The sequence below is a fragment of the Arachis hypogaea genome, chromosome 6, assembly GCF_003086295.3.
Source record: "Arachis hypogaea cultivar Tifrunner chromosome 6, arahy.Tifrunner.gnm2.J5K5, whole genome shotgun sequence".
Taxonomy (NCBI): Eukaryota; Viridiplantae; Streptophyta; class Magnoliopsida; order Fabales; family Fabaceae; genus Arachis; species Arachis hypogaea.
Genome location: NC_092041.1, coordinates 1926020 through 1940155, shown reverse-complemented (window position 1 = coordinate 1940155; position 14136 = coordinate 1926020). Strand labels below are relative to the sequence as shown.

Below are 14136 nucleotides of genomic sequence, written 5' to 3'. Positions count from 1 at the left end.
ATTTTAACAAATTATTATTAATATCATTGTACATATTAAATTTTAGAAAAAGGCAAGTTAATAAAGGCATTAGCAATAATAACTACAAAGATTTAGAGAATCGACAATTTTTAGTTGACTAATATAGTAAATATTTTATATTTGATCAAATTACACAAATAAATCAGTATAATTTATTTCCAATTTTTTTTAAATAACGTATATATATAATAAATCTTATATGGTTTGTAGTTTTTCCTAAGAAGTAAGGCTATAATATACATAATAGATAATAGGAAGGAGGAGGAATACTAAGAAACAAAAAGAAGAGCAAGTTGTCTCCATCAGACATTACCAGCGCAACCACGAACCTTTGGAGTTTGGACTCAAAAAATTCCAATCTAAAAAAAAGCCTTCACCTTTAGTTTTTCCATCCCCACCAATTTTTAATTTTAATACTACTCTGTTTCTCTCTCTTTCTCTCTCTTACTCTGCATTGGTGATCCCTTTTAACACCGTTCCATTATTCCCTAAACTAACCATAATAATGACAAGGCTCTTTCGATCCAAATCTTGCAGACTCGTAGATTCCAAGCCTTCTCCGCCAACTCCCTTCTTCCGCAATGAACAAGAAGAAGAAGAAGAAGAAGAAGAAGAAGAAGAAGAATTGGAGAGTGATGATGATGAGGAGGAGAGCAGTCCTGTTTGTACGGCGTTCATGAATGGAGGAGGAGGGTCAAGTAGATGCCAATCGGAGAGCCATCAAAACCAGTTTGCAATAGTGGACATTCTGGTGGCTGCTCTCAAGAGGTCTCTGGTCACTTGCAGTGTGGAGACGGAAGAAGATCATGTTTCTTCCTTGGATATTAGCTGGCCAACGGAAGTCCGCCATGTTTCTCATGTCACCTTCGATAGGTTCAATGGCTTCCTCGGTTTGCCCTCTGAGCTTGAGCCTCATGTCCCCAAGAGGGTTCCTAGTGCCAGGTTTATTCATCTCTCTTTAATTCTTATGCTTCAATTATTAGCCACATGGTGCTTAATTGAATCATTGAATGATGATGATGCAGCGCAAAGGTGTTTGGTGTTTCTGCAAAGTCAATGCAGTGCTCTTATGATGAAAGAGGGAATAGTGTCCCAACCATTCTTCTCATGATGCAAAAGCGTCTTTACTCTGAAGGAGGCCTTCAAGTATGTTCCTTTAATTACTTAATTACTTAATTACTTGTTATTGTTAACATCATTTATTTAACTAACTTCATTAATTAGGCGGAAGGAATATTCCGAATCAATGCCGAGAACAGCCAAGAGAAGTTTGTTCGAGATCAGTTAAACAAAGGTCTGGTGCCACCTGGAATCGATGTTCATTGCTTATCTGGTTTGATCAAGGTATATTAGCTTAATTAATGAATCTGCTGCTCATATCTGTGATATTCATGATTGAGGAATGCTAGAGAATGTTGTTGGATTAGTAAACTAAAGGAATTGGATTGATGGCAAAAGGTTATGGCCAAAAATAATAAATTCTGATGATTCTCTAGCATTTCTCGTTATGATTAGATTATTAAATTAAAGGGAGTGTGGCTTACAGGCTTGGTTTAGAGAGCTTCCAAGTGGGGTGCTTGATTGTCTAACCCCAGAACAGGTGATGCGCTGCAATTCGGAAGAGGATTGCACTAATCTGGTGAAATTGCTTCCTCCAACAGAAGCTGCGCTTCTTGACTGGGCTATCAATCTCATGGCAGATGTTGTCCACCACCAACACTTGAACAAGATGAATGCACGCAACATTGCTATGGTATTTGCCCCCAACATGACACAGGTAAGTGTTTTTTTTGTTGACAACTAGAGAATTAAAGAAGGAAACAACAAGTACTAAAATTAATGGGCTATTGCCAAATCCAGCCTTTGACAGAATCTTGATATGCAGATGGTGGATCCTCTGACTGCATTGATCCATGCAGTGCAAGTCATGAATTTTCTCAAGACATTGATTCTCAAGACCCTTCAAGAGAGGGATAAATCTACTTCCAAAGAAGATGGTGACAGGGAGGGATCTCTTGAGCAAACTGAGGATGCTACTTGTGCCTCAACACCACCTTCAAAAAGCAAGTTCTCAAGGACTTCTACATTGGGGAGACTAGAATGGTGCATTGAGGAGAAGTTTTGGAGACCTGAGGAAGTAAATGGAAAAAGGGAATTTGAATGTGTTATAGATGGTAGCCCCTCTTCTAGTTCTAGATATGAGAATAGTTATAGCAGTAATAGTAGATCAAGTATGTATGAGAGTGAACATTGGGTGAGATTGAGAAAAGGGGTGAGGAAGTTATGCAGGCACCCTGTGTTTCAGTTGAGCAAGCCAACAAAGAAGAGTGCTAATAATAATGCTAATCTTGGAGTTGTAAATAGTAGCAGTAACAGGGAACAACGTGGTGAGGCTTGGGCCTAAGAATAATAGCATCTGCTTGCCCTACTTTTTATGGATTTTGTTGTGTTGTGTGCATTGTGCAAATGACATGACATACATCATGCATCTCAATTTGTGTGAGCTGAGATTACTGTATGTACTAATGTAATGTAACTGATGCCTGATCTCTTAGTAGAAGAGTGCAAGTTCATGACATGTTTAGAGTTTTACTTGCTGACATAAAATATATTTACTCAAAAACAAAACTTTAAGGACATATAATGACCATGTATAGATGAAAAATGAAGAGAAAATTATAAAACATGATAACACCTTTTGTTTTGTTCTTGTTTTTTCCCCTCCTCATTTTATTATGATGGACATCTTTTGATACCTAATTAAATATGTTGTGTTCAAATAAAGCAAATAGCCAAATTCTATTTAGCAAATCGCTTATGCATTTAATCCAAAATTTTGTAAAAATATTTGGATAAATATTTAGAAAGTATATAAAAAGTAGATAAAAATAAGAGTATCATTATTGTTTTAATTATTATAAAAAGTAGACAAAAATTATTATAGGAATTTACTCCATGAGTATCATTCTTCTTTTAATTAAGCAAGATCCTATTCCTTTTGGGAACATGATCCGAGGAAAGACTTGTTAAATCCAGGAAAAAAGAAGCAAGTGACAGTGTGCCATATAAAAAACCAAGTGACACACAGAGTTAGGATCACAAGAGAAACGCATACTAGAAAAATGGAGATAGAGGGAAATTTGGATGAAGTTTCTTGAGAGATTTCTAAAACGATTATATAACAAATGCGTGCTCTTGATTTGTTATTCATTTGTTTTTGTTGTTCACAGTAGTTTTTAACTTGATAGACTAAGAATTAATTTGTTATAAATTTAAGCTTTATATTTAAATATTTGTTACTGACTAATGAGTTACTAATTACGTTTACAAAATATTTATCAAAATGTGATTTCTAAAACCTTGGTGGCGGCGACCATAATGTTAATGTATAGATAAGACATTAACCGTTAATAATTCAACTAAAGAAAGCAGAATTAAAATCATCTAAAAATTTTAGGGAGAAAATGAAAATTTTAGACATATATGGCAGTAATAAATCAGTCCTCTAGTTACCAATTGTACGATAATATGTTTGAATTTAACTGTTCAATCAAAGAGTCTGATATGCGGACTAAAAATGATAAAATTTAAACATCCGATATTTACTTATGCGGACAAATGACTCATTACTCGATCAATCTAAATTGGTTATATTTGTCATTCCATTTAATTTAAAGATAGGTTTAATTACTCTGCAGGTTCTATATTTTTACCGAATTTTTAATTAGGTTTATATACTATTTTTTTTTTCAATTAAATCTCTGGACGTTAATTTTTTTTTAATTTAGTCTCTACTGTGACAAAATTGTTTGAGATAACAAAATATTCTGTTAAAAAATCGAATATTCTCATGATTGAGATAAAATAGCTAATTAAGTATACCTCTATTTTTTCAAAATACCAAAACAACCCTTGGCATTTTGTCCCAAAGTTAGAGAACTCTAATCAGCCCTAACTTGTTTTCTGAAGTTCCTATGCAGTGGCGGTTCTCCTCCGTCGGTCGGCGTCGTCGTCGTCCATGGCTTGTCTGCCATCATTTGATTTACCTTTTATTTTTCATGAACTTTTGTAACTATGGGTCTGTCAATATGATTGAAGTATGTCTTTCAATGGAGCAGGGACATATTACAACTAAGCAAGTGTGCGTTCCAAGAGAAGAAGATTGATATACACACTAAGCTGATGAGAAAATATGCAGATATTATAACGATCAACTCCAGCTTCCATGGTGGGGTGTGGTGTTAGCATGTGTTGTTGCTCTATCATTCACTTTTCCAATTGGAATCATTAGAGCTACAACAAATTAAATCAGGTATAAGAGCATTGCATTTATGATCATTTATGACAATTCCCTATGCTATCATAATGCTGAATTGACAAAATTTGTGGCACAAAATTGCACTTATGCTACAATTAGATGACAATATAACCTGCTAAATAATTGTATTTAAAATGGTTTAATTTGAAAACTTAAAGTTTTACCTTTGTAATATCAAATAGATAACAATTTTGTTTTGACTCCTGATGAAGGCTCCGGCTTTAAATGTTATCACAGAATACATAATTGGATACATCTATCGAGGATATCCCATTGCAAACATTTTGTTCAAGCTTGACCATTACATGAAAATCCCTCCTCGATTTCTATATTGATTTCTTGAATGTTCAAACTCTTTTTGTTCAACCTTGATATTGATGTTATCAAATTGGCACCTGCTGCATATCCACTTAATTGTTTGAGAATTTCTTGCATAAACACAAGTCTAAGAATTTATTCTCAAACATATTTGCATAAATGAAATAGGAAAAGTCTAGGGGCCAGTAATTTTATTGCATTTTGGCCAGTATGTAATCAGTAGAGAAATATGAACCATTGGATGAAATCTTATACCAATCTCACACCATTAAATCATCATTGATGACTAATTGATGGCTACCAATCACAAATGTTGCTGACCCCTAGCATTGCTCAATGAAATAAATGAAACCCACTTTCATTGTAAATTTGCCTTGATATGAATGACTTTTGTAATAGTTTCGTAGTTAAATGAAAAAATGTTGGATTATTATGAACATTGATGTAAATTTGAATTTTATTATCAAACATGTCCAGCAATTCATGTCCCTTTGGATTTTAAAGTTGTTTGACTATGATTGTCAATACAAAATTAAAATCTTATGATAAAAATTAAAAAAGAAAAAATAAATGTGCACTGATTATCATTATTATTTGTTGTAACCAAATATACATTCATTATTATTCTGTTTTAAGTTAATACAAAGCCGAAAGAAGGAATAACTCTTACAAAATTTTCTAGATAAAACGCATGAAATATTTTATCATTTTCATGCCTTGAGGAAAGGGAAGCATTGGTTCAGTGTTTCACACTTTCACTTGTTTCGTCGATTAACCAGCTCACCAAAACGACATTCTTTAGTTCCCGCAGAACAAAGAAGAAAGCTTCCTCTTTGAGATGGCAAATCCTCTGCCACACTCTTCTCCCTCGCACTTTTCATTCTAAGCCACATAATTTAACTCCTAATCACTACACTTCTGTTATGTATGTGTGTGAAAGACTCGGAGAAAGTAAAAGAAAGAAAACTGAGAAATCGATAAATCTCAGAAAAATGTGAATTTATTATAGATGGAAGACAAGAGTATATAAATAATTTCATAATTTATGAACGTTTTTTAGACGTTTAATGTTAAGAGAGATTAAATTAAAAAATATATATATAATAGAGATATCTCATGTTCTCAATTGTCCGGGAAGAACTGAAGGGATATTATATTTGTGAGACAGTAGGGAGTCCAGTACTGCTATGTAGACTGTAGTTGTCGTCTTTCTAAGTTTCTATCACGCTTAGGCCCGTTTTTTTTTTGGTCTAGCGCTTAGGCCCGTTAAACTACCAAATAAGTTCCAAACTCCTAACAAAGATATGAGAAATTTTTAATTTTTTGTTCTCGAAATATGAAAGTTTTGAAAAGAAAAATTATAATTTTTATTTTTTGGGTCAGTAAAAGCATGATGTTTTTGGTCAGGACCGTAGGCCACAAAAGACCCAGGCCCAAAAAACAGAATATTCTCACCCTACCCAATTCAATTCACCAACGTTTCTGCTCCTCAAAAAGAGAAAAGAAAGTTTGGAACGATAGAAAAGTTTGGGTCTGCAGAAGACAGGTTTCACCGGCTTCTGAAACATATCTCCATGTTTTTGGGTTTTTCCTCAGGGGAGGGTCAGGTAAAATAAGACGCCCAATTACGTAGGCCAGTTTTTAGGCCTATATAATCTCGCTTTCTTTCAGTTGTCGGACAGTGTACTCTTCTTCACCTATGTACCATTGTCCAAAGACTAAAACGACCAAAAAAAAATGAGGCAAGTGGTGCTGAGGCTTGTGTACTAGTGGCAAAGTTGAGTTTAATTCCAAAATGTCCTTGAATCAAAATACACCTTTTTTTTGGGTTGGTATGAAATACGCGTTTTTAGTTGTACGTAAATGGATTAGACTGAAAGAAGTCACAGATAATAGTAAATGTGCTTGAAGTATTTTTCATTTAACTCATTTACACGAATAAATTTTTAAAATGCCTCTAAGATTGACATTGTGTACCAAAATCATTCATGATATTTTAATTGCATCAATTATGTCTCTGAGATTAGAAAAATTGCACCATATTAATTCCTGACCCGTTTTTCATTAACGACGCGCTGACGTGGCTTGACATGGACTTTTGGTGACACGTGTCACCTCATGATTTGGTCACGTGTAACGGTATGATGATGTATTGGTAAGTGAAACGTAGCATACTGACGTAGATGGTTGTGCCATGTATCATAATGCTATTTTGCCATGTGTCAGATTATGCCACATGTCACAATATTATTTGTCTACGTGACATCCACTATGTCATCATTACATATACATCGAATTGGTTCCTTATTTTGCATCAAATAACTTATTTTAGTCTCTAAAATTGAATATCGTACACTAAATTAGTCTTTTCATCGGTTTGTTCTTTTTTTTTTAAATTTAAAATTTTTAATATCTTTAAATACCCTAATTTTAATTATATAGTGTTTATATAGAAATTTTTTTATGAAGATTAAAGTTGACTGAATAGCTAGTTTTTTTTAAAGGAATGTACATTACACGTTATATCTTTATTTATTTTTTTATTATGAAAAGACAAATCTTCACTATTTTTTTTTAAATCTTTATCATAACATGATCCATTTATATGGATATGTACATCAATTGACAGGCCATATCATTTTGGATTTGTAGAATTAACAAAAGACATGGTGAAATAACTAACATAAATCATATTTGTATATTTTAGGGACTAAATAAAGATATCGAATCTTTTAAAGATCAACATATGTAGTAATATTTTAAGAAATATTTCGAGCATTAATCTTTATGTTTTTTACTTAAAAAAAAAGAGAGAGAGAAAAAAGATTGTGATGAGAACAGAAGAAAAGAGAGGGGAGAAAAAGTACACGTGGACGTACACCTAGACACCTACTGATTATTGAAGTGTCTAAGCTTTGTGCTTTATTACAGTGCATTAAGTTTTAACTATAGATTTAATTTGGGAATCAAAGTATACCTGTTTCTTGTTATGAAACGTAACAAGCAGAGAATCTAAAAATTGATGCAGCTGAGATATTAAAGGAATTAAAACAAAATTAGGGGCAGCACTAAAAATTGATGCAGCTGACATATTAAAGGAATTAAAACAAAATTAGGGGCAGCACAGAATTAATTAAACGATTCGTAGGGTATAGTGAGATGGATGGATATAAGAAAGAAAATTGACATTAGGTGGTAGGGGTGAGCATAAGTCGGTTTGATTCGGGTTTAAAGTGAAATTAAAATCGAACTGATCAAAATATAATTGGTTTGGTTTGGTTCGAATTTGTATTTTTTTGTGTATTTATTCGAATTAAACCAAATCGATTAAGAACGGATTGGTTCGGTTCGAGTAATTGAATACCGGATGACTTTGAAATTCATAAAAAAACTAAATTTTTATCTTAAAAATTTAATAAGTACAATAAATACGTAACATTAATATAAATAATCTAAACATGTTAAACACTAAAGGCATTAAAAACTAAATTCATTAAAATCCAAACATATTAATAGTGAATAATCTCACTAAAAGTCATATATATTTTTTTATTTTTTATTTAATTAATATGTGATTGGATTTACACATTGGTTTGAATTTCGCAGTCCCAAAACCGATACCCGAACCAATCACTAACAAATACCGTTAGTTTGATTCTGGTTGGACCTAATTACCCATTAATTATAGAACCAATTTAATTAGTTCGATTCGAATTCAGACAGATAATCGGGTACTCGATATCCGTGTCCACCCATATTAGGTAGTAGAAGTAAGAAATGTCTCAAAATCTGAAAGGGTAGATTAAATTTCAGCGAATTGAATACACAGAAGACAAAGATGATATTCGGGACCATTGTTGCATAATTATTGATGACATCTTGTGGATGGGAAATGAAAGGGAAAGGAAAGGGTCTCAAATTAAGGAGCAGAGGAGATATTATTATTTGCAATTGTAGTTAAAAGAAGTGAATATATAAATGCTCTATGGTTTTGTTGCATTTGTTAGGTATATAAATAAACTAGCAGTGGTCCCCACTCCCCACAGGGCAGAACCTTATTACACATCACATGCAAATGCAAGAGAGCTATCTCTCTATATCTCAATATGTAGCATGCATTAATAACAAAACTTTTCTAATTCATTGAGTCACTATAACAATTAACAATATAACATGTTGCTCTACATTTTGTCTCAACCTGACAACCCTCTTTTAGACACGATTACATGTTACATTATGTTGCCTTCCCCCTCCCTCCTCCCATGCGCACCCACTTTCCTCTTTACTTCCCATAAAAAAAAGACATATATACTCCCTTCTTCTCTTTCTTTTTTCCCCATATATAAATAATAATCATTTTAATTTGTATAACATTAATTAAGAGATTAATTTGTTAAGATGCTTAAGGCTCTAAGACAAGCTAAGACTCAAACCCTAATCTAAAGCACTCTGTCTGTGGCCTCTGTATGCGTTTTTCAATCTCAAAGTGTTAGTGTTGCAAGTGTGAGGAGTGTTGAAGTTAGTCCCACATAAAAGAAAATAAAAAAGAATGAGAAATTTATAAGATGAGAGACTTATTTACTCAATACCTTAAGGTTTTGAGTTGGATGTGGTGTCTTCTCATTTTATGTTCTCTCGTTTGATTCCTCCCCGAAATCTCTCCAGTTGTCGAGAGCTCTTCACGATTGGCCCAACACAAAGAAGAATCTAGGAGATTAAGTAATTTTTATCTTAGCTGCAGCCAGTTAGTGCGATTCGGATTAAAAGGTAGATTTGAAATTCAATCCAGTCTTTGATTAGATTGATTTGGACATGAACACACTAGCAAAAATAGGTGGAAGATGATATAGTTGCTGCTTATAACGAATGATGTGATTTGGAAGGCATGAACACACTGACTGATGTATAAGGTTTCATTTTGAAGTCTTTCCGTTGGCATCCGGTAACATCAAATCCATGTCTGGCATGGTAGAGGTACATATATCTACATGCTCTTGCAGCCTGTGGGGTTAATAGTTTATGGGATTCAATAAGTACGGACACTGATGTGCATTGTTATTAGATAGTTGATCAATGACACAGATAATTAACTTTCAATTCCGTTAGCTGAACAATGAAAAATGCGAACAACATGATCAATGGACTACATTTTATTAGGCTCGCTAACCATCTAATTTCGCTTTCATCTTAAATCCATAATTTTTACTTAATTTCACTTTGACCTAATTATACCTCCTTTTAACCCAAATTTTCTTTTCACCGCAGTCAACCATCTGTCACCTACCCCAGGCCAACACGCAGTTTTTTTGTCGGCGAGAAACCTCCTAAACACCAATGTCTCTCACCATAGCCAACCCTGAATGTAGGTGAGTCGTTTTGTATTAAAAACAAACATCCTATTTGTATAAAAAATAAACATTCGCATGTGCGATGAAAGACGAAGTTGGGCTACTTACAACGGCGCGATAGAGGTGCGACAAGACTAGACTGCCTATAGCAACGAGGCTAGATTGCGTACAGTAATTGGGAAGGTGCGACGAAACACAGATGCATATAGCGGTTGCAGATACACGAAAAAGTCAGAATGCATGTATTGATTCGCAAGAGACGGCGGGAATCGTGGGGAGCAGAAGCAGGGGTGGTGCAGGTATGGGAGAAGGATTTGTGATTATTGAAAATCAAATTCAAAACAAAAATTATATATAGTTAATTCAAAAATTAATTTTTAAAATTAAAATTAATTTTTTTAACCTATATTGAAAAAGAAGCATGTAAAGTGATTCTATATTTGTGATGATCAGCCATAAATGATATAGCGATAAGTTTAGAATTGAACAATGCATTATGCATGGGGGGACATCCATCCATCTTATTACGGCTGCATGAGGCCAAAACCGTACCTCTCTTTGTTTTCAAATAATTTTGTCTTTTACCAAACGAAATAAATATCTGAGCAATTAGGTTGCCACTTTATTATGAGGACAAATTGCATAAATTGAATTTTTGGTATAATAAAATTTTGATTGGTGTTTTGCAATTATCATTATTATTTTATTATTTTATTAAATGATAGAAGAGAGCATAATAATATTTTGTAATTTTTTATAATTTAAATATTTTATATTTTGTAATAAAATTAATATTTTAATATAAAATTTTTAATATTGTAAAAATTTTATTAGATTATAATTAATCTTACAAAATAAAAAATATTTTGTATACATTTATATATTTTTTATTTAAAAATAAAAGTCTACACTTGTCATTTTAAATTATATTTTAAATTTTGTTTTTGAATTTTAGTAGGAAATATAGCTTTTAAAAATATAACTCTTTTTTTTTTACATGTAAATTATTACATCCTATAGAGATTTATATAAAATGATAGTTACTTTTTACATAAACTTCTACATCTTAATATAGTAATTTATGTATAAATTTTAAAATTTCTACATTTCTATTGTGATTTATATAGAGTAAGTACAAAAACAAAATATAACCATTTTTTAAAATATTGCAATTAGGTAAAATTAATTCATTCTTTATTTATTTATATTATTTGCCCCAAAAAATTTATTAAATGATCAACAGTATAAATATTTTTTATTATCAGTGTATAACAAATAAAGGAATATAATAATATATCCATATTAATGCATCATGTTATCTATATTCATTCTCAAATCTCAAATGAAAAAAATATTCTCTCTAATAAAACTAGTATATTAAAGTAATGCTAAATGTTAGATTTATAATTAAAATTCAAATATTAATTCATATAAGTGAAACAAAAAATTATGTATGCCAACGGCTGCCTAAAATGTATTGCTAAAGGAGAATACTAGGGGAATAATGATTATCTTGAACAATATAAACAACCACCAATCAAATACAAGTATATTACACCCTAATTTAATGCTATTCATTAAATTTACTCTTTTAACCCTATTAATTCACATTGTTCACACATTGTTCTAGAATGTTATTAATTACCTATACTTTTCCATTAAAATATAAGCACTTTTGTTTTGTGACTCCAATATAAGCACTTGAAGTTGCAATAAGAAAATATTAAAAACACTATATATATATATATATATATATATATATATATATTGTGAAAATAATGAAATTAATAATTATTACTCACTATAAAAACATTCAATGACTATATATATATGCGACTAAATAACTATATAGGTAATAATAAGGAGACAATATCTAAAGTTATTTATATAATATATCTATAATTTTATATATATAATATTTGTAATTGTATATTTATTATATCTAAAATTATATAATTATTTTAATAATAATTAATAAATATTAAATAAGATAAATTTAAGTTGTTTGAGTCTATTTTTTTATTATTCTCAACTACTAAATATTATTTTAACTATATATGCACGATGATAGCTCAGTATAATAAAAGTCACAAATCACAATGTTACAATTTTAGAATAATGGTAATAATAACATGAAATTGTATATTATGAAGCACAATTGCAAAGTTACAATTTCAATTTTTTTTATATTAAAAAAAGTAATATACATTACATAATTTTTAATTAACTCGTTCTTTTCACAAACCTTTCACCATATAAAATATGTTACCTCGTATATTAAAAGCTAAATTTTTTAGAAAGAAATGAATTGGAAGAGGAGGGTACGAAGAAGAAGCCAACCAACATTCGATAATCTAAATATCAACGCTACCCGTCACAATCAATTTATTATAGTTGTGAGGAATTTAGTAGCACTGAATTAATTTCCTGAATTGTGTGTCTATCGATGCATCGATTTTGATTGCTTGAAGTTAATTAGAGCAAGGTTGTGACTCTTTTTACCGCGAATATGTATCTATCTATATACAATTAAATATAGGGTTTAATTAATTGTTATAATTCTCTTAATTAAAATTTTAGTTGAGTTTTTATAATTTAAAAATTTTGAAGCAATATTTTATAAGAGTTTTTATAAGAATTCAAATTTTTTATTATAAATTATAAACTTTAAATTTTAAATTTTAAATGCTATATTTTAAAATTTAACCCCTTAAATCATAAACTGAAAGTAGAATTAAAAATAATTGATTTCACACAATATCTCTTAATATGATAAGATAAGGATTAATCCGTTGTGAATTTGAGATTCATTTAAAAACTTATCGTTGACCAATAAATTATTGTATGTATAAAACATATTCGAATTTTCAATATTTACTTAAATAATGATAAGTGAATTAATTACTCGCCCATTAACTAATATTTCATAAAAATTACTTCTCTATGTATTTTACATTATATTTCATAAAAAATAATTAGTAATTTAGTATTCTATCACATCTTCAACACAGCGTGCATGGGAACTATGACTAAGAAGCAAAGAATGTTATCTTAATTGAATTTATTATTAAGAAGGGATGCATTGATATTCTCTGTGTACTATGTAAGAAGGAGATAGAGTCGGTGGAGCATTTGTTTTTTTTCTGTGAGCTCACATGGCAGGTGTGGTGCAGGTGGGTGTGGTCTTTTGGGGAGGTTTGGTCTATGCCTGAAACTGTAAGGAAAATGTTTGAGAGGTGGACTGGTCGACATAAGCGGAAACAAGAGCAGAAGAAATGGTTGCCGGGATTCTTTGCAGTTATTTGGAACATATGGGTAGAACGCAATGCTAGGATTTTTCAGCATTAGGAAACAGTGGTGGACTTTGTACTAAGTAAGACATTACAGAACTACAACGAATGAACTGAGAGTGTATCTTTTGGTGGTTGATGGCGTTGCGGGAAGCTATAGGGATTTTATGTTTTTATGAAATTCTTGTTGTTTCTTTTGTTGCTCCACATTAGTGTGTTGAGCTTATTTTGTTTCAAAAAAAAGAAGGGATGCATTGAGTTATATTTGTACCAGCATGGGGATAATTAAGTAGCTAAAACCAAAAACAATAATGCTCTATATCCAAGTAATTTAAAATAAGTCTAACTAAATTATTATAATCTTTTCTACATTTATCCATTACATAACTGACTTAGTTTTTAAACATAAACAATTTTTTACTTTTAACGTAAACGACAAATCATCTTCTTTTTCTTTTAAATTTACACACGCAGGTTCTCCTCCTCTTCCTCTTTCTCATCCCTCGATGTTGTATCTTTTTTTCTTCTTCTTTTTTTTTGTTAGTTTTTTTTCATTATCGTCGTCACCAATAACACCAACATTTTACAAACATTTTTATTGATTCTAATTTTCTCTTATGTCATCATTAAATAATTTTCATTCGTTTTTTAGTTTATTTCGGTTCATGTGTATGCTAATTGAAGTTCACTTAATGCTGCTGATAAGTATTGACTAAATTTTTTGGTAAAGAAGAATGAAATTATTAATTGTCACTTTATTCAATTGCATTAGATTCCACTCTATTCCATTCAATTAGTTCAGTTTTGAACAAACAGTAAAAAATTCTCAATCATCAACATA

General features: G+C 31.1%; 1 protein-coding gene across 1 annotated transcript; it reads left to right on the top strand.

Moving 5' to 3' along the window:
* The first annotated feature begins 220 nt into the window (after nt 1–220).
* LOC112695269 (rho GTPase-activating protein 3) lies at nt 221–2599 on the top strand. The gene is made up of 5 exons (XM_025747536.3): nt 221–963; nt 1047–1167; nt 1246–1365; nt 1568–1798; nt 1907–2599. The coding sequence occupies exons 1-5, from the start codon at nt 527–529 to the stop codon at nt 2423–2425; spliced, it is 1428 nt and encodes a 475-aa protein (XP_025603321.1). The 5' UTR covers nt 221–526; the 3' UTR covers nt 2426–2599.
* Nucleotides 2600–14136: the final 11537 nt, after the last annotated feature.

What these genes read in the sequence shown, in the direction of transcription:
- LOC112695269 (XM_025747536.3), top strand. Translation starts at nt 527, where the DNA reads ATGACAAGGCTCTTTCGATCCAAATCTTGCAGACTCGTAGATTCCAAG. An exon ending in AAGAGGGTTCCTAGTGCCAG is followed by an intron (nt 964 to 1,046) that starts GTTTATTCATCT and finishes ATGATGATGCAG; the next exon opens with CGCAAAGGTGTTTGGTGTTT. An exon ending in ACTCTGAAGGAGGCCTTCAA is followed by an intron (nt 1,168 to 1,245) that starts GTATGTTCCTTT and finishes TTCATTAATTAG; the next exon opens with GCGGAAGGAATATTCCGAAT.